General features: G+C 41.0%; 1 protein-coding gene across 1 annotated transcript in view; it reads right to left on the reverse strand.

Annotated features, from left to right (window-relative positions):
* The window catches only part of LOC124803230 (4-coumarate--CoA ligase 1-like), a 96547-nt gene that overhangs the window by 31458 nt on the left and 38481 nt on the right, over window positions 1–26608 (reverse strand). Inside the window, exons 4-5 of the mRNA XM_047264409.1 lie at window positions 21785–21953; window positions 4252–4530 (exon numbers count right to left, since the gene is read on the reverse strand). Coding sequence (XP_047120365.1) covers window positions 4252–4530; window positions 21785–21953 — 448 coding nt within the window. The remainder of the gene's footprint in view (window positions 1–4251; window positions 4531–21784; window positions 21954–26608) is intronic.

Raw genomic sequence — 26608 nt, forward strand, 5'->3', positions numbered from 1 at the left:
TCTTCAGAGGACCTCTTTCCCTGGCTTAGAGGAGAGGGAGCTTCTTGCTGACCTCAGGGCTCAGTTTGAACATATACGTCCATCGTCTCTACTTTCCGAGTCGAGACTCGGCAAACATCCATGAAAATTCTTGGAATCTTCTGGTCCTCATTGTATTCCTTTCCCTTTTGCTCGGGCACTTACTCTTAGGCTTACTGTGTTCAGGTGTGGCCTCAGCCATAGTTCATTCTAACGATGAATCGCTGCTGTAGCATCATGTAGGTAGGGAACTTCCTCCCACTGGTGTTGCAGGTCTTCTTTCCTTTTCGGGATCAGGAAACGCTCACCCCAGTTCTACCACAATTTTTCCGTGCATGATCTTCAGCCCTGCACCTAGAGCATTCCGGACTTCGTTCACAGTGCTTGTGTACATGGTCCAGATGGCCACAATGGTGGCATCGGGGTACTACCAGATAATCTATCAAGTTTATTGCATGAAAACCAATGTAGCTTTTGCCCATAGTGGTTAATTTACGTCACAATTTTTAGGAAACCTCGGCAACGTGATGTACAACGTCAGATTCCTGAGGCCCAGTCTTGAAGCGCAGCTTAAACTCCTTTTCAAAGATTTCCATATTCATTTCATCAAAGTTTTGCTGGCATATTGTTTCGTAGATTTGATTTTCCTTTAGTTTAATTGCCACGAAATATAGTATTACCAATGAATTCCGCTTCTTAGGTGGCTCACACTTTACTGCTTAACTTAGTTTTTGGTTATTAGGAATGTTGTTCTCATCTTCCTCTGTCATCTACAATGACACACATTCTTCGTTGCCTATAGTTTATTGATCCTTATTTTGTCTTTTGCAGGATACACTGTTGTTGTGAAGATTTCCTGCAATCTCTTTATGTCGTGACAAGACAGAGGTCTTAGAAAGACCGCCGTGTCCAGTCTTTGTGACACTTTTGCAATGGTTTCCTTTGTTATTTGGGACTTGGTTCAAATGGCTCTGAGCGCTATGGGACTTAGAACTACTTAAACCTAACTAACCTAAGGACATCACACAACACCCAGTCATCACGAGGCAGAGAAAATCCCTGACCCCACCGGGAATCGAACCCGGGAACCCGCGCACGGGAAGCGAGAACGCTACCGCACGACCACGAGCTGTGGACATTTGGGGCTTGAAAGCTGCCCATGTTTTGATACCTAAGCTTCCCAATTTTTACGCTCGAGTCAAGGATCAGACTTATCCCGACATGTTTCTATAGAACAGTTTGTCTGTCCCAGGCCGTCTTTGAGGCAGAAACAGTCAGCGCTGAAGCCCTCAAACGCGCACTCAAATCGCTCGTCTCTTGTTCGGTTCTCATGGTTTTTAGATGATTGAGGAAGGTGGGAGCCCTTCTCTTGCCCGACAACAGCTTCCCTGGCACATAGGGGCGGGAGGGCGGGGTGGGTGGGAATGGGTACTGCTACAGCTCACCCACTGACCTCACCCCTTGGCCAAGGCCACTCCTGAGTTGCCGGGTTCAGCAAGTATACCCCTAACTTTGGAGAGGTGAATGCACCCGTCTTCCTTTACTGCGTACTAGCCCGAGCTTCCATCTCTTGGCCAAGAACCCACTCTTACCCAGTCGTTCAGCCGTCTGGACCTAGCTAACTTGACCCAGGCGATGTCACCAGCCTCTAGGTTTGGTAGAATCCCCCCCCCACCCCAGTTACTCATCGCGGGCTATGCCGAGCATCCTTGCCGACTTGTACCGAGATCCCATGCCGACAAACGACGTCGCTGGCATGCAGAGCACCTGGTGTTCTATGCTCTGCAGCAAGAGGGAGGCGGGCAGCAGACACCCAGCGCTGAAGAGTCGCTCGTGAGGTGAGAAACGCCCCCCGCCCCCGCCGCCCTCGCCAGGCACAGCAGCCCTTTCAAGCCCTCTCCAAGGGACAGATCTTCAGTCCCTGGACACAACTCCCCCTGTGCCACGGACCCTTCGCTTTAACATCGGGATGGGTCGCAGCTATCCCTTCTGACGCAAGGCAAAGACCATGTGAGCCTGGGAAATGCCGAGCTTGACTTCTGGCACCACGAGAAGGCGCAGAAAGAGCCACGTGGGTAGGAAAGGCTATCTATGACGCATCACTCTCCCATGTGAGACCTGCTAACACCTTTTGTTAAGAAAACGCCAAGTGGCATGCCGGTGACTGGAGTGGCTCCACACAACATTCAGCGAGTCGATCGCATCATTGTGGTCACCGGCGGAAGGCTGCAGATGATTCGTCGTGAATTACCTCCCTCAGCAAAGGCAGTGTGATGAAGATTATTCAGCAATGTATATTCAAAGATTTGTCCAACTTGCGTAGCAAGAATAATATCCGACGAGAATACGTACACAAGAAAAACAAGTGCCTCCCAACACTGGCAGCGCTTGTGTTTGGAAGTAGAGGAATGTATGGAAAACACTGCGGCTGAAGACGAAATGTGGGTTTATTTTCTTGAAGCTGAACAAAAAGACAGTCTGTCGAAAGGCATCACAAAATCTCACCAAATAAGAAATAGCTCAAAACAATCCAATCGGCAGGGAAAATAATGGCTCTAGTATTCTTAGACGCAGAGGGTGTGATAACGGTTAAATTTTTGGAGCAAGGATGCACAAAAAATTCTGTCCAAAATGTCACAACTCTTGAACTCAGCGAAGCAGCTGCTTTTTGTACGAAAGCGCAGTATCACACACCTGTCGTCACGCCGCTGAAGAGATTGTGGAGAATGAATTGGAAGTCTTGCCTCCACACAGCCATGACCAGGCACCACCAGATCCATCAGTTCAGGCCACTGAAAGAAGCTCATCACGAGATTGTCTTAGAAAATGAGTCTGTGTGACAATGACTTCTGAAATAGGATCTGCCTTTTACCACGCTGGATTACACGTATTCGTTAAATGGTGGAATGGAACTGCGGAAAAGGACAGAGATTGTATTGAAAAGTCACAAACTAATCGTCAGTGTTCTGGTTTAGAGGTTTCACAGTTACATTTGAAATTGTTGACGAATAATGAAAGCCGCGCGGGATTAGCCGAGCGGTCCAGGGCGCTGCAGTCATGGTGTGTGCGGCTGGTCCCGGCGGAGGTTCGAGACCTCCATCGGGCATGAGTGTATGTGTTTGTCCTTAGTGTGTAAGCTTAGGGACTCTTGACCTTAGCAGTTAAGTCCCATAAGATTTCACACACATTTGAAAAATTTTTTTTTAATATAGAAAGGGGACATTATCTTTTGTATGAGCTCCTATGGTGGCAGATAAAAGTTTCTAGCAGTGGAACCTGGCATTGTCCAGCTATTATTTGTAGCTTTGCGTCAGCACCAATACTGTGCAGTGTCTGGCTTTGTGCTTAATGCATGTGACATGTATCCTGAACTATGTGATGTACAATGAAATAATTTTGTACGTATATTCAGCGGAATATGCGAATAATATCTGCGAAATTTATTTAAACGTCGTGCATGATGTAGTAGTTTTTCACGCATCTTATTATTTATGATCATATATCTCCTGAACGGTGGGCAGTATAATGATATGATTTTGCATTTACTTTCAGTGGTATATGAAAATACTGTCAGTAAAATGTGTCCTCAATGCAATTCTTGGCCCAGTAAGTTATAACGTCATGATATGCGTGGTACTTTGACTGCCTGAACAGTGCGAAAGTAAACATATCTCGTTCCATGATTTCATTTGTCAGCGAGGAAGAACTTAGTAAAGGTTTGAAATAATGTGTAAAGACTGTTGCAAGTCAGTAAGTGCTCTCAGTCTCAAACATTGGACATTCACACATCACGCACTACACTCCTTTTTCACCCCACTCCCCATTTACTAGTTAGGTGGTTCTCACCGTGCCCCCCCCCCCCCCCCCAGCAACGATCACCTATAAATAATTTTTAGGTGTACCACTTTTGGTTGCAGTCGGTTAAGTGGTTTAGGATTAGATGTGCAAGACATCCATTTTAGTACTACGTATAAATGTAACAGTAAGAAGCATCGCTCGCACGACACCAGCCCACCCAAATCCTCTGCTACAATGGAGAAGAGAAATCAAAAGAAATTTAGTTATCCTGTATGAAGCCACTGGTCTCCTCAGGTCGCTTATACCAAATCACTCAGAAAATAACCCGAACGAAGTCTGAGATTTTCTCGATTGATTTCGTGTCCACACTGTGGATAAGAAGTAAGTGAAAAAAGCAGACAGACGCAGCTAGTCACTGTGCATGGTGTGCTGTACCTTGGCCTGTACCCCTGGATCGAGGCGACCCACAGAGCCGGGTGGCGGAGGCGAGTGGCTGAGGAGGACGTTGCAGGCTGGGAAGGCCTCCGTCTGGCCGTACCACTGCTTCAGCGGCCGGCCCGTGCGTCCCTCAATCCAATGTTGGGCCTTAGCGTTGAGAGCGGCGCCTCCCGTGATGCACACGCGCACCTGAGATAGAGCCGAGCGCAACCGACCTTCTGGAGAATGGCGAACCAGCAGCACCCAGTGGTTGGGCGGCATTGCTACACAGGTGGGCTGCGAAAAGACCCAATTACATACACACACATACACATCTACGGACACAGCATCGAACGAAAGCTATCAACACTTTGCTCATAAATAAAAATCTTGAAGGCTTGGTGCTCTGCAGTTTTCAGATACTTATTAAAGGACATCTCCTGTACACCAAGAGCTGAAGTAGTAATGTTTTGTTTGCCAAAATCAGTTTTCATGCCTGTGACCCATCATCAGTGCTATATGATGCAGGGGAACAAAGAAATGTATGATCATCTAACAGTAAGTACCTCAACAGCTATGAAATACATGTCAGTTAAAATGACAGTTTCTGAAATCTGTCTTGTAACATAGGACACAGATTGTGATGTATATAACCGCTGACAAATCTTAGGCAGTGACAATATGGTAATGTTTGACATAACTGTCATAAAATGCAAAAAGGGAACTGACAGGTCAAAAGTCTGTGTTACCTGCCTTTTCAGGACTTCAGTATCGTATTTATATACAGGGTGTTACAAAAAGGTACGCCAAACTTTCAGGAAACATTCCTCACACACAAAGAAAGGAAATATGTTATGTGGACATGTGTCTGGAAACGCGTACTTTCCATGTTAGAGCTCATTTTATTACTTCTCTTCAAATCACATTAATCATGGAATGGAATCACACAGCAACAGAACGAACCAGAGTGACTTCAAACACTTTGTTACAGGAAATGTTCAAAATGTCCTCCGTTATCGAGGATACATGCATCCACCCTCCGTCGCATGGAATCCCTGATGCGCTGATGCAGCCCTGGTGAATGGCATAATGTATCACAGTCGTCCACAATACGTGCACGAAGAGTCTCTACATTTGGTACCGGGGTTGCGTAGACAAGAGCTTTCAAATGCCTCCATAAATGAAAGTCAAGAGGGTTGAGGTCAGGAGAGCGTGGAGGCCATGGAATTGGTCCGCCTCTACCAATCCATCGGTCACCGAATCTGTTGTTGAGAAGCGTACGAACACTTGGACTGAAATGTGCAGGAGCACCATCGTGCATGAACCACATGTTGTGTCGTACTTGTAAAGGCACATGTTCTAGCAGCACAGGTAGAGTATCCCGTATGAAATCATGGCGGTGAATCGACGAAGTACAGTACATACTGACGAAACTAAACAGAGCTCCAACATGGAAACTAATCGTTTCCGGACACATGTCCACATAACATCCTTTCTTTATTTGTGTGTGAAGAATGTTTCCTGAAAGTTTGGCCGTAGCTTTTTGTAACACCCTGTATATGTGACACACATTCACATATGTAAATTACACTTTGACAGTAGGTAGGCCTATATGAAGAGACAATACACGAAAAGTACGAAACAGGAAAACAATAATTTTGGTTTAGTGTTTATGTCCTGGGTCTAAAATTGCCTAATTTGACTTGATACGTTTTACTATTTTGGAATGTTATACTCTTTTGTACGTTATAAATTCATATACCAATAGTGAACAAAAGAAAAACACTGCACGTCACAGATATACATAAATGCTACCTTAGAGGTAACGAAAATCAGGTAACGTAGACTGTTTACACAATGTGACAGTTAGGGAGTCATACATTATCAAGAATTATCACTCCCTAAGATATGTCAGCAATAGCATACATTACAAACTATATACTCCGTGAGCCGTGTTGGCTCATATCGATTGCGGTCTGTAGATCGAATCCTTGTTTCGTTTTCCCTCTGGTCGCCAGGCGGCCCTCTTGCCCATTGTCATCTGGTATGAAACTGAAATGTTTTCGAGGTGAGCGAGTGTGGAACGAACAGTCACCGAGTGCAAGGAGGAAGGAAGTAGGTTGGAGAAAATGTGTGTTGTCAAGCGCCCGTGGTCGGTGTCTTGACTGAATAGGCTTGAGAGATCCGTTACAACGGAACGACTTCCATTATGATTAGCTGTTTCCGGTGCACTGAATTGGCATCTCTTCCCTGTTGTCGAGCCGTTTTGTGTCATCAAGTTGGGCGGCATTAGTCAGCTCTGTTGTTACTGCCTTGCCCTAAGTGATTTTACCGTGAGTGGTGAATCTGTGCTTTCGGAGAAGTTTGGATCCACCATCAGTGCGGTATTTATTTCTTTTACAAACTGTTTGGGCCTGCCTGTCTCGGGGCTCGCGAGGGCCCTGTGTAACTTACTTGTGATCCTTGGGTGTGAAGATTGTGGTGATAATCTTTTAGTGGTTGGTTTGTCCGCTTGCTTAGGTGGACGGCAAGGTGCTTGACTCTCATGCAGCAGGTTGGGGGTTTATTCCCGGCTGATTTGGAGATTTTATCAGCTCGTGGACTGGGTGTTGTATTGTCTTCATCATAATTTCATTCTCATCCTCGGCACGCAAGTTTAGGCAGCTATTTGATGAAAATGTGCTATCGTAACAACTGACCTTTTGATGTTGCAAGGCATCTCCTGATGAGTCAGCTACTATTTCTGCAGTCTATGAGTGCAGTTGGTTCGACGCACCGGTGGCACGATATTATTGACCTGCATTTGGGATTCGCTGCTGCCGTAAACTTGTGTGAAGCTGTTCTTCTGCAAGGCGACAGTTGCTTGAGTTGTCTTTTCTTAATAGGTTTGTGTGGGCCAAGTTCTTTTCAGAGCACAAGTATTTTGGCCTTTTGGCTTGGATAGTATGTGTCGTGGCCTTTCGAGTCAAGCTCTCCTTACTTAGCCAGGCCATATGCTGACACATGTATTTCCTTAAATTCGTCTGCTCGCAAAGGACCAGTTTAGACATTGGTTTGTGATTTAAAATCATTCTGTTAGCTTCGGACATTTAAAACTGTTTAAACATTTTTACTAAATTTGTGGTAGTCGTTGTTACATTTTACCTACAAAAATTTTGATTTAAGTGTGTCAGGTCTTTTAAAAGACTGTGTTAAACCTTGAGTTCTGTAATTGAAAACCATTTTATTAGCATGGGACATTACCATATTTGTTGAACCACTTTCCTGTGGTTGTTAAATTGGTTAAGCCATTGCACTCCTTTGTATTTAAAGCAATCAACTCACAGTGTTAAGAAAACCTGATTTCTAAAAGATTATTTAACTATGTTTTACTATTGTTGCTTCAAAGAAATTGTTTAACAAATGTGAGTCACCTGGTAAATCATAAATGACGGCATAACCTGGGGCCTAGCCCTTGCAAGAATTCCTGTTAACCTGACTTGCTGGAGCTGACTGTGTTAACTATCGTATTAACTGATATGCATGCCACTGCTACAGAGGTACTTTAGTAACTGCTGCTACAGGCACAGTTATCAATTTGTGGAAATCGATGAAGATATAGTTGTTTTGCTCTATATCAGATGTTATAAACCCGAAAACAGGTTTTGAGAAATAAAGTATTTCTAGTTTAGCTCACGGTGTATGGAAGATGTTACTCATAAATAATATCGCAAGTAAGTTATCGTATTCATAGAAGTATCGCTATGTTTATGTATCGGTATTTAGGCTTGATGAAAGAGTTAGGTATTCAGTCTGCTCTAATTTCGCAATTTCTACTTATTTTTTGATCTATTTGTAATAGAGCGTAATCCATATTCACAAATTTTAACTGGAATAATGCAATTTCATTACAGATAATTTTTTTAAAAATAGGAAGAAGAAATTTTAAATTACAGAACAGATTATCAAAAGACAACTGGACAACACCAAAAGCAAAATAAATTAATTCTCACCTTCATTTACTGTTCCGTGTACCGTAGTCACTAAAATACATTACATATGTCCATTCGTTTCGCTGACAATCTTTTACTTAGCACTGACAACGCATTGCTAAACTTTGAAAATAAACGCTTGGAGATTGCTAATGTTGTTGGAATCTTCAGATACTCGTTACAAGCTTACAGAATTGGGCGAATAAAATTATATGTCTTCTCACTGCTCAAAATGTTTATCCAACGGTGATGCCACAGGTATCACAAACTATTTCATTGGGTCATTTTGATCAGACAGAGCAGGTTCGAAAGAGGGAGCTCCTTCATTTATTTTTCTTTCGTTTACTTCTGATGACTGGAAGTCGTATACCATTTGAAAAAGGGATCACAGACTGATTCGCGGCTAATGGTGCAGCGGTTGTAGAAACATTTGTTGTTGATAAACGCCTTGTTGTAGATTTTTCTCCAATGCAAGCTCTGGAATACTGAAAATCTTGGGTGAAGCAAGCAGATTATTGTTACCAAATGATCATCTTCAGTTTTTCCAAAATTGCGTTCTACTTGCTTATTAAGCTCATCTTTAATGTGTCTACTACACTGTCATCAGGGTGATTGTTGAGCTTACTTAAGTCATTTTGTTGTGCTCTTATCAGTAATAATAATAATTCGTGTGCCTCAGGGACCTGGTGCAAGTGTTCCAATTGGACGCCACTTCGCCGAATTGCGTGTGTTATGGACAGCCATCCAACAGGGAAAGGGGACCCACAACGTAACATGTAGCTCGAATCAAGTATCGTTTCTCTTGCTGACTTACATCGTTGTGACATGAAAGCTAGGTTAAAAAGCAGATTGAAAAATCTTCGGTCCGACCGGGACTCGATCCTGCTAGCACTCGATTTCCCTGCAAGCGCTTTGCCGTACGATTTCTTTCAACCATGTGACAACTGATACAATTCTGCTTATGGCCACGCACTCCTAATTGTTGGCCCGTTGGTGCTCGTGCGTTCAATTGTTTAAACTGTTTGAAGTGAATCATGTGACCAAAATTTTAGTTTAGTAATAAAAATGTAATAAAATATTACTAGGATCACGACGTACAAGCTTACTTATCTAGCTGCCACTGGTCCTGTAGACAAAGTGCTATGTCAACAATCAGTTACCATTGCATTCTGTCCATTGCTGTTTCCCCACAACTGACTACAATCAAAGCTTCCGCATCTCTCTATACGTCGTCTTCCATCTGTTTCTTGTCCTACCCAAGGATCTTTTTGTCGTAAAGTGGACAGTGAATGCTTGCTTTGTGATCAGATCTGTGTCCTACGGATTACGTGATCTGCCCGTTGGAGACTTCTTATCTGTTGATGTTGTAAAGCGTTGCTCTCGTTGAAGATCTTACCAAATTCGTTATTATTTCCTGCTCGCCAAGTATCTCCGCCTGCCAGCGGGTCCCTAATTCTTCTCATCGCGATTATCTCTTGTCTTAGGATTTATGCCTCTGCCTTTTTGTCGATGTCCCGCTTTCTGAACCGTAAAGGACAATGAGGCGTTCTCGTTTTCGCAGAATGTGGTATGGCATTAGAACTGGAGATATCTCTGAGGACATGTAGAGATCTCTAGCCAGCAGAAATTCTTTCTGATACATCAATTGGTATATGTGTATAACAACTGTGCCAACTTGCACACACTTTAACTGATCAACAGACTTAAGGTCCTCTTCGCCAACTGTGAAATGCTTCTGTTTATATTTAGTTCTGCCTAGCTGAATAGTTCTACCTACTTGCATGTCTCCTTTTATTTGTTTATTTATTCAGTGCGGTACTTGCTTAAAGTACTGGTATCAGTAAGAATATCTATTGAAAAGTATGGAGAAAAAAGATACTGATATGGAATTGCTCGATACCAAGCATTATCATACTTTTTCCGCATTTCTACACATATCATCATCACTACAATAATTTCCCAGATTCTTTAATTAAAAACTAAACTTAACCTAATTTCAAAAATTTAAATTTTTCCTCTACACTGTAAAATAGCTAATATTGGAATGGTTATCATCACTATCATACACGGTATGCAGTGACATACTTTGCTCTCAGTACCTTTATGAAGAGATTCAAAATCATTACTGTCAGTCGACTGTGTCCCCGAGAAAGATCTGTGTAGGGGATTTCATCTTGGTAGTTGACAGGCTTAAATTATCTTCCCTAATAGAGCATTTACATATAGGAATCAAATTTTACTACCTCTCCGGCTACAACAGATGCATAAATACCACTAAGACGTAACGTGATTGTCATCAGCTTTGACTCTATTAACATTTTCTCCGATCCGTCTATCCGTTTCATTATAATCTGAAGCTTATTCCAGTATCAGATCATGTTCAACATCTCTCATCTCTTATACCAATGTATCATATTTAGAGATCTTTTGTCACATTCCTAAAATGAGGAATTTCTTTATTAAGTATTTCTACACGATAATCAGTTTATACGAGTATAACTGCTCAAGACATACCTGTCCTCTCCTTGGTGCGTGGTAACACTATCATGTGCCCCACCTTCTGTTGTATTCCCGGTCTTTTTATTCTTCTATTCATGTCCCTATTCGATTACTTCCACCAGTATTCTGGTGGTCTTTTTTCTTGGTACACTTTATTTCATGGGCTGTATGCCGTGGTCCAAGTCATATTCCGCTGCCTAACGCATCGTCTCCTAGTCATCACCACAGGGTATAAAGACATCGATAGCAGATTCAGACTTAGACAAGCTGAACAACCCGAACTTTTTATAAGTCCCCCGCAACGATCACGTTTACGCCTGTATCAGGAGGAAAGCTCCAGATGATAACAGAAAGCACTGAAGCATAAATCGTTATAAGTAGTAATGCTAGCTAAAGTTGCAGGTAAGTTCAGCTGAAATTTTTACCACGGACCTAGCGGTGATCAGAGAGGATATATTAAGTCTTAATCGTAACTAACACTTGGTTCAAGAATCATGAAAGAAGGTTGTATTTATGGAAGAAGCCTGGAGATAGATTATATAATGGTAAGACAGTGATTCAGGACCAACGTTTTAAATTGTGACACATTTCCAGGGGCAGATGTGGACTCTGACCACAATCTACTGGCTTTGAACTGTAGATTAAAACTTAAGAAACTGCAAAAAGGTGGGAATTTTAGGAGGTGGGAGCTAGATAAACTGAAAGAACTAGATGTTGTAGAGAGCTTCAGGGAAAGCATTAGGGAACAACTGACAAGAATGGGGGAAACAAATACAGTAGAACAGGAATGGGTAGCTTTGAGAGATGAAATAGTTAAGGTAGTAGATGATCAAGTAGGCAAAAAGACGAGGGATAATAGAAATCCTTGCGTAACAGAAGAGATATTGAATTTAATTGATGAAAGGAGAAAATACAAAAATGCAATAAAAGAAGTAGGCAAAAAGGAATACAAACGTCTCAAAAATGAGATCGACAGAAAGTGCAAAATGGTTAAGCAGGGATGCCTGGAGAACAAATGTAAGGATGTAGAGGCGGATATCACAAGGGATAAGATAGATACCACCTACAGGAAAATTAAAGAGACCTTTGAAAAAAAGAGAACCACTTGCATGAATATCAAGAGATCAGATGGATACCAAGTTCTAAGCAAAGAAGGGAAAGCAGAAAAATGGAAGGAGTATATAGAGGGTTTGTACAAAGGCGATGTTCTTGAGGACAATATTATAGAAATGGAAGAGAATGTAGATGAAGATGAAATAGGAGATATGATAGTGCGTGAAGAGTTTGACAGAGCACTGAAAGACCTAAGTCGGAACAAGGCCCCACGAGTAGACAACACTCCATTAGAACCACTGATAGCCTTGGGAGAGCCAGGCCTAACAAAACCGTATCATCTAGTGATAAACATGTGTGAGACAGGCGAAATACCCTCAGACTTCAAGAAGAATATAATAATTCCAATCCCAAAGAAAGCAGGGATTGACAGATGTGAAAATTACCTTACTATCAGTTTAATAAGTCACGGATGCAAAATACTAACACGAGTTCTGTACAGACGAATGGAAAAACTGGTAGAAGCCGACTTCGGGGAGGAATAGTTTGGATTCCCTGGAAATGTTGGAACACGTAGGGCAATATTGACCCTACGACTTATCTTTGAAAATAGATTAAGAAAAGGCGAACCTATGTTTCTAGCATTTGTAGACTTAGAGAAAGCTTTTGACAATGTTGACTGGAATACTCTCTTTCAAATCCTGAAGATGTCAGGGGTAAAATACAGGGAGCGAAAGGCTATTTTAAATTTGTACTGAAACCAGACGGCAGTTATAAGAGTCGAGGGGCATGAGAGGGGTGTGAGACAGGGTTGTAGCCTCTCCCCGATGTTATTCAATCTGTATATTGAGCAAGCAGTAAAGGAAACAAAAGAAAAATTTGCGGTAGGAATTATAATCCATGGAGAAGGAATAAAAACTTTGAGGTTCGCCGATGACTTTGTAATTGTGTTAGAGACAGCAAAGAATCTGGAAGAGCAGCTGAACGGAATGGACAGTGACTTGATAGGAAGATATAAGATGAACATCAATAAAAGCAAAATGAGGATAATGGAATATAGGCCAATTAAATCGGGTGATGCTGCGGGAATTACATTAGGAAATGAGGAGCTTAAAGTAGTAAATGTGTTTTGGTATTTGGGGGGCAAAATAACTGATGGTCGAAGTAGAGAGGATATAAAATGTAGACTGGTAATGGCAAGGAAAGCGTTTCTGAAGAAGCGAAATTTGTTAACATCGAGTATAGATTTAAGGGTCAGGAAGTCGTTTCTGAAAGTATTTGAATGGAGCGTAACCTTGTATGGAAGTGAAACGTGGACGATAAATAGTTCAGACAGGAGAATAGAAGTTTTCGAAAAGTGGTGATACAGAAGAATGCTAAAGGTTAGATGGGTAGATCACATAACTAATGAGAGGTATTGAATAGAATTGGAGAGAAGAGAAATTTGTGGCACAACTTGACTAGAAGAAGGGATCGGTTGGTAGAGCATATTCTGAGGCATGAAGGGATCACCAATTTAATATTGGAGGGCAGCGTGGAGGGCAAAACTCGTTGAGGGAGACCAAGAGATGAATACACTAAGCAGACTCAGAAGGATGTAGGTTGCAGTAGGTACTGGGAGATAAAGAACCTTGTACAGGATAGAGTAGCATGAAGAGCTGCATCAAACCAGTCTCAGGACTGAAGATCACAACAACAATATTAAATACAATGGTGGCGCCGTGTTTGTTGCTCTTAGAAGTAGTCTGTCTTGTGGCGAAAACGAAGTAGATTCCGTCCCTTACTTGGGATGGTAGAGTTAATATTTAGAAACTGGAATTAATTACAGAATGCTTACTTTCTCCGACCTCTCGACTCAGATGAAGACTTAAGTCTCATCTCAAACGCTTACTCCACTCATGCAGCTACACATGATTTGTGACTTAAATTTACAGTCGATATGTTGGGGCAATTACTTGCTGAAAGTCGGTGGTACGCACAGAACATCGTCTCAATCAGTACTAAATGTGTTCTCGTGAATTTATTATGGATAGTTAGTTCAGAATCCCACTCGAAGTGTAAATAGTTGCGAAAACATACTCGGCCTCTATGCAACAATTAATCCCTAGCAAATAGATAGCATTTTGACAGAGACAGTAATCACAAGGTCGTTGCACCAACACTGAATACCGCAACAACAAAATCAACTAACAATAGACATAAAATGTAACTCTATAAAAGCCGATCAAAATTCGCTTGACGCCTTCCTGAGAGACAGCTTTCATTCCCTCCGGAATAACTATGTAAGTGTAGGCCAAATGTGACTTAAATTGGAAGAAATAGTACCGCAGGCAGTGGAGAGGTTCGTACGAAATTAATCAGTACGAGACGGAACTGACGCAGCTTGGTACAAAAAACGAGTCAGAAAACGTATGTAGGAACGACGTAAAAATCACGCAAAATTTAAAAGAACGTAAAACCTTAAGAGTGGCCAAGTTTTACAGAAGTTCTAAATTTGTCGCAAACTACAATGCGAGACGCTTTTAATAGTTTCTACAACGAAACTGTCTTGAAATCTGGATGAAAACCTAAGGAGATTTTGGTCTCGTCAAGCATACCAGCGGCAATACACTATCCATACTTCACATCATAGCGATGGTAATGTTACCCATGAAAGTGGCACTAAAGCTGAGTTACTAAATACGGTTTTCCGAAGTTTCTTCACCAAAGAAGACGACTAAATTATAAGTAGATGTTCTCGGTGTAGCGCAGCATCTGAAATCACTTAATAAAGACAAGTCCTCTGGTTCACTAGCTTCGTACTTCAAGACTTGAGAGATGCGCGTGTTATACCAGTACCCTAGAAAGGAAGTAAGAGTAGTCCGATGAATTGCAGAACCATTCCGCAGACGGCGATTTGCAACAGGATTTTGAAACGTATACTGAGACGACTATCCGTCAACACACATTCAACACACGTTCAAAATTTATCGTTCTTCTGAAACGCAAGTACCTCTTTATTCTCACGAACGAATGAGTGTCATCCACAGAAGCGTTCACATTTATTCCTCATTTTCACAGTTCCAGAGAGCTATTGATACTGTTACTCCCAAGCAGCTTCTAATCATATTGCGTGCCAATGGCGTATTGTCTCAGTAATGGGACTGGATTCGCCACTTCATGTCAGAAAGATAACAGTTCGTTGTAGTTGACGGAAAGATATCAAGTAAATCAAAAGTGATATCTGAATCTCCAGCGATCTTCCCAAATACGAAAATATTCTTTCATTACCGAAGTACGCGTACATTGAAAGAAACGATTGTCGTAATAAAATAGGAGAAATCAGGTTCCGCAAAAAATTATTTAGGTGTCCGTTTTTCCTGTGGCGCTGTTCAAGAGTGCAACGGTAGAGATATAGAATCAGCCGCATAAGCGTACTGCAGAGTGGTAACGTAGATGTACATCTGCACTGCGCAATCCACCTTACGGTGTGTGGCGGTGGGTGCTTCTGTTACCACTTTCTTTATCCCCATTTCCTATTCCATTCAAGAATTACGAGTGGGAAGAAAACCTGCAAGTAAAGCAGGTGATGTAGTGAGACCACTGTCTAAGATCACAGAGTCGCGCTGACTTCTGTTGACAAGCTCGTCCTGGGAAGATTTGGTGCTGTTTGCTTTATTTAGCCTTAAGACCAATACGCTATCTAACTTGACTCCATCCTGTTTTCCCTGAAAAGTGTTTTTCAATTCGTGTTGCCTAATATATTAATAATGTCGGAGAAACGAATTTGGCGCTTCACTAATCCTTGTGCATAATCTTCTTCTTCTGATTTATTCCTGTTTGGAAGATGACACTTGCTCTTGTGTTCTTTAAACCAGGTGTTAATGCCTGTTTTTTCGGATGTATGTACTCTAGATCGCGTTAACGAGGGTCTCTGAGAACTCATGTTGAGATATGTTTTAACAATGCCTCACATCATCTTACTGTGAACAGTACAAGAAGTTACAAGAGCGTTAGATGGCGTGAGTATAGATAACCCACCGAGCACAGTTGTAGCGTTTTCTATACTGGAAGAAGTTGAATAAACAGCCCCTCAGATGGTCATGAAGAAAAGCCCTCTTCTTTGGTTCCAGTATATTGATGATACTTCCCTTGTATGACCTCACTGAGAAAAAAATTCTCAGAATTTTTTGAATGGTATTAATCCTGATATAAAGCTCACTATGGAAAAAGAGAAAAAGGTCAAATCTCAGTATAGGACATGCAAGTACTTAGGAAACGTGATGGAGCTTTAGGGTCCATACACCATAGCAAATCCATTCACGTGAATTCCTGTCACCATCCCAAACCGGAATGTTTAAAGTACTGGTGGGCTGCGCTAGAAGATTCTAGAACCCACAGTACTTAAAGCAAAAGTTCGATCATTTAAGATAAATAGGGCCTACAGCCTAAGAGATCTAGAGTATCTACTCACAAAAAACCAACGAAACGGGAATTTTTTTCCTATTTCTAGACTCAGTCATCGATAGCATCGTCAGTATTCTAAGAAGTAGAAGTATTGACACTGTTTAAAGTAACAACAAAGATGTGAAAATATTTCGCCACTGCAAAGGACATACGCCCTCCGCTAGCCACAGCAATCTATATAACATCTCTTGAATATGCAGTCAACTATACATAGGAACTACAAAAAGAGCTAGTAACATCTAACTTAAGCAACACGAGGGCAATAATTGTCTGAGAAATACGGATACCTCTGTTGAAGCAGATATTGTAGTGAGGCCAGAGAACCATCAAATTCGTTTTCTCGATACTGTTATTTTATCATGATCCAGTAGATACTATACCAGAATGAAGAGAGAGGTCATAGAAAATCAAAAGAACAAATACAACTTGCAAAGAAGAAAATGGTTGAAAATATCAGTTTGTGGGCCTCAGCGGGCAATAAAACAAACACTGCCAATACTGCCCCATTACGTGCCCCGTAAGACATGGCGGTACAGTTTCCGCAATCTCATGGTGCAATTCCAGTATGACGCCTGAGGCGACACAAGCCACGTGACGTGGCAACAGCGGTGCGCCTGTCCAGCAACTCCCCTTTTCGTATAACTGAACGCAACCCTTATCTATTCCACATCTACAGTCGCACTACAGCAGACCCAACGAGCGGCGCGAATCTTATCTGCACTGCAGTCGCACTACTTCAGACATGCCATTGCAAAGAATTCCGTTCAGTTAAATTAAATACGAATTATAAAGTTGATTAGAAAAACTACTTTTCTATAAACAGCTCACGGCTGTAGCCAGTCATCAAGATAAATTTTTAATTCAATTAAAGGAGTGCGACTGGCGTCTGGGCAGTCGAATGGCTACTCCCGTGCGGTTCGTCGCCAATGACGCCGTTTGCCTGGGATCTTCACTGAAAGGGAGTGGTTTGATGACGTCACGACGCGACTACAGCATGGATACATACAAACAGTCCGGTTTACTGAGATTCTTAAGTCTGAAATTGCTCTTTGAGTCCTCATGGCCACAGATAATATACTTTGGATTGGGAGACGAAACAGCAAGCATCGAATTATGCCTTGGGCCACAGCCTAACGCAAATAAAATAAAATTCTCCTTGGACACAGATACCGGCGGTGAAACCCTACCTTCTTGATGTCTTTGAAAACGTGCTTTCTATATTATAATCTTCTTGGGGCATCTAACTTCGTAAAATTCTTCCACTCGTCCAATCGATGTATGTACTAATATTTTAATTTAATATATTTCTAATTTATCTGACTTTACACTTGACTCATTTTCTTGCTCATCATTCCCAACTCCTCCACGAAAATGAATCTATGTCATATTTAGAATGTGACGTTTGGTTTATTTGGTTACTGAATCGAGAGGTGTGTCTGCTATCTATATGTGACGTTCTCTGCTGTTTCCACACTTCAGTTACACCCAGGAGTGTTCTGGTTTAGACACAGACATGGAAAGCAATATCAACTCAAAATATTATTATTATTATTACTTTTCAGATAAATCGCCTAATTGAATTATGTCTAGAACGATATCGAAATCAAAGAATTAAAGACTCCGACAAATTTTTCTGTCCTACAGAGCAACATTTAAATCATTTTGTTGGCATCATGAGCAATTGGGTATATTTGTAATGTATTAATTAAGGCTTATGTCACACTTCCACGTAATATTTTTATTAGTGACTATTTTCGGACATTTACGTTCATACTTAAACGGTTAACTACATTGTAAGGTACTATGATAAAAGATAGTGTCTTAAACTGGATTCTCCTACCCCCCTCCACCCCCCCTCGAAAAAAATTGTGGTGTTACTGGTTCTTGGCTCTGCATTCTCCTGAACTCTAGAGGAACCAAGTGTAAGTAGTAATTTAGGCTTGCACCATTCTGTAGCGGAATGTACAGACTGCTGCTTCTCTTGTTACTTATCACTTGATTACATTTTTTTGACTACACAAGACCTTTTTATATTGTCCTCTAGGTTTTCGTTATTTCTCCTAACATTTGATAGGTAAGTCTTTCAACATTCATGCGTTCTAGAACCGTAAAGCTTCATCTTAGTGTTAAAGGTTACACGTTATCCTTGAGATGTCTTGGTAAAAAATTATTAGTTAACAAAATATGGGTGATAGTTACGTAAACTGGATGGACCGCTTTGAGTTTATTAAACCAGGCTCCTCATATTTTCATGCTTAAAGTCTGAATTAACACGCACTCTTATTCCCTTGAAATTCTATTGCAGATTTGAAGAAGATAATGGGGAAGGTTCGTGAAAGTGGCGTTCCTCTGGATTAAGGTATTGATAATGTTCAACCTACGTTTCTAGCATTTGTAGACTTAGAGAAAGCTTTTGACAATGTTGACTGGAATACTCTCTTTCAAATTCTAAAGGTGGCAGGGGTAAAATACAGGGAGCGAAAGGCTATTTACAATTTGTACAGAAACCAGATGGCAGTTATAAGAGTCGAGGGACATGAAAGGGAAGCAGTGGTTGGGAAGGGAGTAAGACAGGGTTGTAGCCTGTCCCCGATGTTGTTCAATCTGTATATTGAGCAAGCAGTAAAGGAAACAAAAGAAAAATTCGGAGTAGGTATTAAAATTCATGGAGAAGAAATAAAAACTTTGAGGTTCGCCGATGACATTGTAATTCTGTCAGAGACAGCAAAGGACTTGGAAGAGCAGTTGAATGGAATGGACAGTGTCTTGAAAGGAGGATATAAGATGAACATCAACAAAAGCAAAACAAGGATAATGGAATGTAGTCTAATTAAGTCGGGTGATGCTGAGGGAATTAGATTAGGAAATGAGGCACTTAAAGTAGTAAAGAAGTTTTGCAATTTGGGGAGCAAAGTAACTGATGATGGTCGAAGTAGAGAGGATATAAAATGTAGGCTGGCAATGGCAAGGAAAGCGTTTCTGAAGAAGAGAAATTTGTTAACATCGAGTATAGATTTAAGTGTCAGGAAGTCATTTCTGAAAGTATTCGTATGGAGTGTAGCCATGTATGGAAGTGAAACAAGGACGATAAATAGTTTGGACAAGAAGAGAATAGAAGCTTTCGAAATGTGGTGCTACAGAAGAATGCTGAAGATTAGATGGGTAGATCACATAACTAATCAGGAAGTATTGAATAGGATTGGGGAGAAGAGAAGTTTGTGGCACAACTTGACCAGAAGAAGGGATCGGTTGGTAGGGCATGTTCTGAGGCATCAAGGGATCACCAATTTAGTATTGGAGGGCAGCGTGGAGGGTAAAAATCGTAGAGGGAGACCAAGAGATGAATACACTAAGCAGATTCAGAAGGATGTAGGTTGCAGTTGGTACTGGGAGATGAAAAAGCTTGCACAGGATAGAGTAGCATGGAGAGCTGCATCAAACCAAACTCAGGACTGAAGACCACAACAACAACAACAACAATGTTCAGGAAAAGCAAATGGGTTGGAATAACGCCAGTAAACATCTTAATGTTCCATAAGCTACACATATGAGGATTTTCAACTTGTAATAGGGTACATCTGAGAAAACAGCAAAAACAAAATTGGAAGACCTACAATTGTGGGCAAGGATCTTGAAAAAGATTATTTTGCTATGGAATCGTCTTTCCTTTGGCTTACTCATAATTACTTGTGACAAATGGCCGTACAGTTGGCAGAGAGAAGTAAAACTAAACACTCTTTGAAAGACGCAGTTGCTGGGGGAAAGTGGGTTAGTCTTTTACTTGAAAGCCACAAAACCAAACTCTCAGGAAGAATGTCTAGAGGAACATCCTACAGCAGGGCTGCTGGGTTCAGCAAAAGAAAAACTGAGGAATTCGATAACCTTCTGAAAGATGTTATATTACGTCTACTTTCAAATGATATTATGCTTTCTCCAATTTAATGCCTTTTTCAGTTTTGATTATTGCTATTTTGCTTAGTTTTAGAAGGGATCCGATTTTGGAACGCTCTGTGTGAAATTTCTCTGAAAATGTTCCTTCATGTTATTTCTTAATGATTTTTTCAGAGAGTAAAATGTAAATGGTGTATAACATAATACAGTAAATATTACGTAACTTTAAAAAACCATCTTTTACTACTTTCAATATTTTAAAATCATCAACCAAATAGGTGTCAAGTTTTGGGCACTTTCTGCCACGGATAAAGCGTGAAATACAATACGCTTAGTTACATGAATAATTTTCAAACATTTTTTTGTGCACATGCTCTAGTAGTGCAATAAATCTTTTATGGCGTACCTGAATTTGCTATGTTTGACTGTACATAACAGATTTGTTTTTACATCAGATCAATATAAGAAACATTATTTTGCTATACTACGATTGTATTGGTACATTCAAATCTCGAGACAGACCATATGAATTATGAACACATAACAAACAACTGATGACGTGTGTCGAATTTTAATGTATACAGAAATAAAAACGACAGCAGAATTTTGAATGTACCAAGGCAATGACAATAAAACAGCATTTCTTGTAATGAACCGGTGCAAAAATAACTATTATTTTGAGTCAAAAATTACAAATCCAAGTATTCCATAAAAATATATGCTACTATTGTAAACCGTGCACACAAAAGGATTGAAAATTCCTTATGTAACTGAACATTTTGTATTTTATGTTTTGTTAATGACGTTGTATCTTCTGAAGTAGGTAATCGACTGAGAATGAACGAAAATTTTCGAAGTCAATCACTAATAAAAATGTTATATGTCAATCTGACGAAAACCTAAATTAATAGAAGAGCGAGAAACATCTTAAGAGTCACGAAATAACAAGTGAGACCTGATACCTGACACACTCATTGTGCAGGAGGTTGGCTATTTATTATGCAAGTGTTTGTGATGAATTATGATTTGGATAAATTCCTTCCAGAATCAGCACAGGCTATTAACTAATTCGAAACTTAAGCCATGATAGTTGTTTGTGGATGGCAACCAGGGTTTTTGTGATTCAACCAAAACAATATAGCTAGTAGATGCTCTTCATGTAACAGAGGCCTCATCAGCAGTTTTGTCTGAACCGTGTCACGAACTGATGAAATTGCTATAGAAAATGGAGGATTACCCATCGTGAGATCGTACCCTTTGGATCCGAGCCTGGTACTGTATTAGGCAAGTCACAGTACTACAAGTGACGCGGACGCTCCGCAACTGATAACACAGTATAGGAGACAAAGCATAATTCAACCAAGCTGCGATAATAGGTTCTGAACTGAGTTGTTTTGTTACACAACAAGTAGCTGTAGTCACTGAATCTGAAATTCTCTTGATTTCCAGATGATGAGTAGTGTCTAAGAGTTTAAATTATAATACCTATAGAAAGTATTCCCATCTGAGGATGGACAATACCAGCCTAAAAATTGATATGAGACTTGAAAAAGCTACAAGGATAGGCGGGTCCTTAACCGTAGTAAGTATCCATAACAGATTCCTTGGTTACCCATTTTGTTCTGACTATACTCTGTTAAGAATAGGAAATAGTCTTTCAACTACTGCTACTTAACTCAATTTAGTCTAACCTTGTATCTCTCTATGTCTTGCAGAACAGCTTCAGGACTGAACTCCGACGTCACAATGCATTTCATCCCGGTGCCCACACACCACACTGTGAACGCTATTCCGCTTATCCAGTAGAAGCCCGTCGTAAATAACACGACGTCCTCTCCACCATGAGGGGCATCGCTGCGACTGAAACAATAACACCTAATTACGAGGTGAACTGGATTGCTACATAAACACCTTTTCTACGAGCTAGTGCCTGTGAGTAAAATACAGAAAGGAAATCAACTTTTCATTATTGTAAAAAGCGCCATCTAACAGCTGTCTTTCAAGAATATTACGAGGCTGAGTAAGTTTCACTAATTGTTCGCATTAAAATCAGAACAGGGCAGTAGGATGTGTCGACCTTGTAGAAGCGTTTGAAATCTAAAATTCGGCCAGATGTTCGAAATTCTGAGGAAAGTAAGACGAGGCTACAGGAAGAGACAAGTGTTACACAGTGCGTACAAAGACTAAGAGGTAATAATAAGAGTTGAAGACCACGAACGAAGAGCTCAGTATAATAAGACGGAGTCTTTCGCCTCTACTATTCAATCTACACATAGATAAAGCAATCACGGAAATAATAATGGTTCAAGAGCGGAATTACGAATTAAGGTGAAAGGATACCAGTGATAAGAGTCGCTGAAGACGTTGCTAACTTCAGTCACACTAAACGAGAGTTACAGGATACTTTGAACAGAATGACAAGTCTACTGTGTACAGAACGTGCGTTAAGAGTAAATCGAAGAGAGACTAAAGTAATGGGAGGTGGCAGAAATGAGAACAGCGAGGAAATTGGTGATAACGAAGTTGACGACCTTAAAGGATTCTGCTACAATGGAAGCAAAATACCCGTGGCGGAGGAAGTAAGATGGACATGAATATCAGACACGCACAGGCAAGGAGGACATTCATGACCAAAAGAAGTCTACTGGTATCAAACGAAAGCCTTAATTTGAGGAAGAAATGTCTAGGAATGTGCGTCTGGAGGACAGAATTGTATGTTGGTGAATGACGGATAGCGGAACACCCAGAAAGGAAGAGAATCTAAGCGTATGAGATATGTCGCTAAAGAAAAATGTTGAAAATCAAGTAAAATTGATACGATAAGGATTGAGGAAGCTCTCCACGGGGTCAGCGAAGAAATATAATTACATAAAAGAGTGACAGGGCATGTGGTAAAGGATCAGGAAATAACCTCCTTGGTACTAGAGCGAACTATGACGGATTAAAACGGAAGGAGAAGACAGAGTAGATCAATCAAGTACCTTAGGACGTAGAGACAGCGTCGTATTCTGCAATGAAGGGGTTGGTGCAGGTGGAGAATTCATGTCGAGTGGCATGAAACCATTGAGAACACTGCTGAGTCAAAAAGGAAAGATACCTAAACGTTTGAGGTGATTCATAACGGACCTAATTTCACTGAAAAGAAAAACTAGAACCAGGAGACTGCTAACCCCGCCAGTAAGATACATGAGACCAATCAGGAAGACAATGCAGAGAAGGTGAAACATTTTTTCCTGCGTGTTGGAATTTGTGATGCTAAGACTCCATGTGGAGATGAACTCTGGCACTACTGAAGAAAATATGTCAACATCAAAGGAACAATACTGAAACAAAAAATACTGAAAAATGTTAAACATATTTTTCTAGTTTTACTGCAAGTCATATGACGTGAGTATAGTTTACAATAAACGTTGAACACAATTACCTTTTCGAATCAAGAAAAATTCTGGAAGAGACATTCCAGATGTTGTTTTAAAAGTGGAAATATCGTTTCACATCTGGAAGATCACTTCCATGATGCCCTTTGGATGTGCATTCAGTTCTGAGTACATATGATGGACAGAACATTTTTCCAACCTCCAGTCTGGACATTCTGATGAAGACTTATGTAATAGACCTTGGCCTCATTAAACAGCTGTGCTACTTTCCAGTTCTATTATACACTCTTTGAGTCAGACACAGCCACCTTCATTTGAATCTGACAAATCAAATGTGCTTGTATAACACGTTAACTGCCATGTTATGAAAGCATGGTTCAAAAGAGAATATAATTAACATACCTAGGCAAAGTGAGTCTGCACAGTTCAAGTAATATTGAATGTTTAATCAAATATTAATTTGTTTTACATTTAATTTCGGTCGCTCTGGTATGTGTGGCAAATGTAATATAAATGTAAACGTTCATTTACTTGTGTCTTCAGTATGGCAATAAAGATGGCTTTTCACTGCAACAGTGACTGGACTGACACTGTTTTTAATATAATTTTCCCTGACAAATGTCATAAAATAAATGTTTCATACCTTGTCTTTGAAAAAGGTTATTAAATGTATTATATATTTATAAATAATATATATGTGCGTATATCCAGTACCTCCTCTTATGTGTCTGGATCGAGTTCATTCTCATTTGCCACACAAAGGCAAATTTCGCAAGCATCAACACTGTGATGTCTATAATCTCCTAGCTCCAGTATGAGTGGTGATATGTGCAAAATGCGATTTCTTCAGTTCTTGCCACATAGATAGCTCTGTACAACAGGCATGTTGCGTTGGAATCTGACCACCTCACAGAGTTGCTTTCAGATTAGTCTAGACATCAGTGACAAGAACCAATAGGTTACATTGCAAGCCAGAGGTGCTGTGTTTTAGTATTATTGTAAGAGAATTAAAGCATTTGGGATGTGGTGCTGCAGAGGAATGCTGGAAATTCAATGGACTGATAAGACTCTCTATAGAATCGACAAAGGAAATGCATACATGGAAAACAATGACGAGTCAAAGAAGCATTACGAATGCGCATAGACCTACATCATGTTATAAGTGAATAACTTCCATGGTATTGGTCGAAGCTGTATACAGTAAAAACTGTAAAGGAAAACAGAAGTTCCACTACATGAAGAAAATAATGGAGGACATCATTTGCAGGTGCTACTCTGAGATGAAAAGTTTGGCATAGGAGAGGAAATCATGGTGAGCTGCATCAAAATATTCAGGAAACTGATGAATCAAAATAAGTAAGGAAAAGGTTTTGGCCTGCCTTATCGATGTGCATTACTGGGCGGTCTACACATGAGGGGCAAGAAATTTCTTCTAGCACTGAGAAGTAGGATTCTTTGCATTACAGGCTCGTTTTGGAATTAGTGTCGGGCTGCTTTATAAATTTCTTTGATGAGTCTACATGTCATGTATCCTGTCATGTTGGCTACACAGCGTGAGAGATGTGTTTTATTAGTACAGCCACCTTGTCAACATGCATTGCAGGATAGCCTACACATCAGGTGCAAAGTATGGTTTTACATCTTCTGATATGTATTCTTCCTTGAAAAACAGGTGTGTTTTTGGAGTAGTATCAGGCTGTTTTATCAGACTTCCTTCATTGGAAAAAAACTGTTCTTAAACCTACTTAGAATGTCATTGGTTATAGGCCTGTTGCGAGTAGGGTTGATTCTCTTCATTAACCTGTTTTGCAAGAACTATGTATATATGCGAATGGGCATGGTGTGGGGAAGATTGAGATGGATAGAGGAAGAGATGGACAGAGCGATGGAATAAAAGGGAATACATCAGAAGAGCAGTCAAAAGGTGGAGAGAGAGAGAGAGAGAGAGAGAGAGAGAGAGAGAGAGAGAGACAGCAGGTTGAGATGGAAACATTAACAGGGCAGGAGGACATGGGCAGAGGAGATTAACAGAGATTTACAAGTAGGAGAAGACGGACACAGAGAGAGGGGATGAGGAGGTGAACAGAGAAGAGGAGAATGCGGATTAGGATGGAAGAGAGGAGAAAATAGAGCAATAGGTGGAGGGGATGGTCAGAGAGATATGAAGAAGGAAGAGATAGTCAGAAAGATGGGTGATGAGGATATGGGCATAGACAGAGGGAGCACAAGAGTGACAGACTTTGGCAGGGAGTAGATGGTCACTGAATAGTGCAGGAGGGACGGACACGGAGAGGGGTCAGGCAGAGACAAGGAGAGAAGGGATGGAGAAGTCTTGCAGAGAGGAGGAGGCTGACATAGGGAGAGGGTTTGGAAGGTTGTGATGGGCGAAGAGGGGTTGAGGAGGAGATGACCAGAGAGGGGAGGACATGCGCCAAGAGAGGTCAGAGAAGTTATGTGTACATTATATGCAACATACACATATTTGTCATACAAACAAGAAACAGGAATGAATATCAGCACGGTGGCGTTCACAATACATTGATCCAATATGAATGGAGATACGGAAAAACATTTTTCTCTACCTGCCATAAAGGGTATTATGCACTACATGCTTGTGGGAGCAATTTCTTAATGTTTTACAGGCCTGTTTCTTAGGGATTGCACATGTGGATAGGCATGTTTGGTTAGCCGGAGGAGGGGATGTTGGGAGGTGAAGATGGATAGGGGGAGGCAGGCAGGAGGAGATGGATAAGGTGTCAAGAGGAAATGGACTGAGAGAGAGAGAGAGAGATTGATAGGAACAGATAGATGGAAATAGTGGTTGCTGAGATGGAAAAGAAAGAGAGACTGGAAGGAAATGGAAACAGGGAGAGGGCAGAAGGACGAGAAGAGAGGGAGAAGGAGTAGGGAAAGGAACAGGAGAGTGTCAAAGAGGGGGAGGAAGAGATGGACAGAAAGAGAGGGAGGGACTAGTGAACAGGGTGAAGGAGTTGGACAGATAGAGAGGGTAGGATTCATGCTCCCATGCAGTACTGTCATGCTGTGCAATGAGTACATGTGTGGATGCGCATTGCTGGGCATTGAAATCTGGTATAGATCGATACAGAGATAGAGTGGGGACAAAGAGGCAGACATATA

This window comes from Schistocerca piceifrons, chromosome 6, assembly GCF_021461385.2.
Source record: "Schistocerca piceifrons isolate TAMUIC-IGC-003096 chromosome 6, iqSchPice1.1, whole genome shotgun sequence".
In the NCBI taxonomy this organism is placed as follows: domain Eukaryota; kingdom Metazoa; phylum Arthropoda; class Insecta; order Orthoptera; family Acrididae; genus Schistocerca; species Schistocerca piceifrons.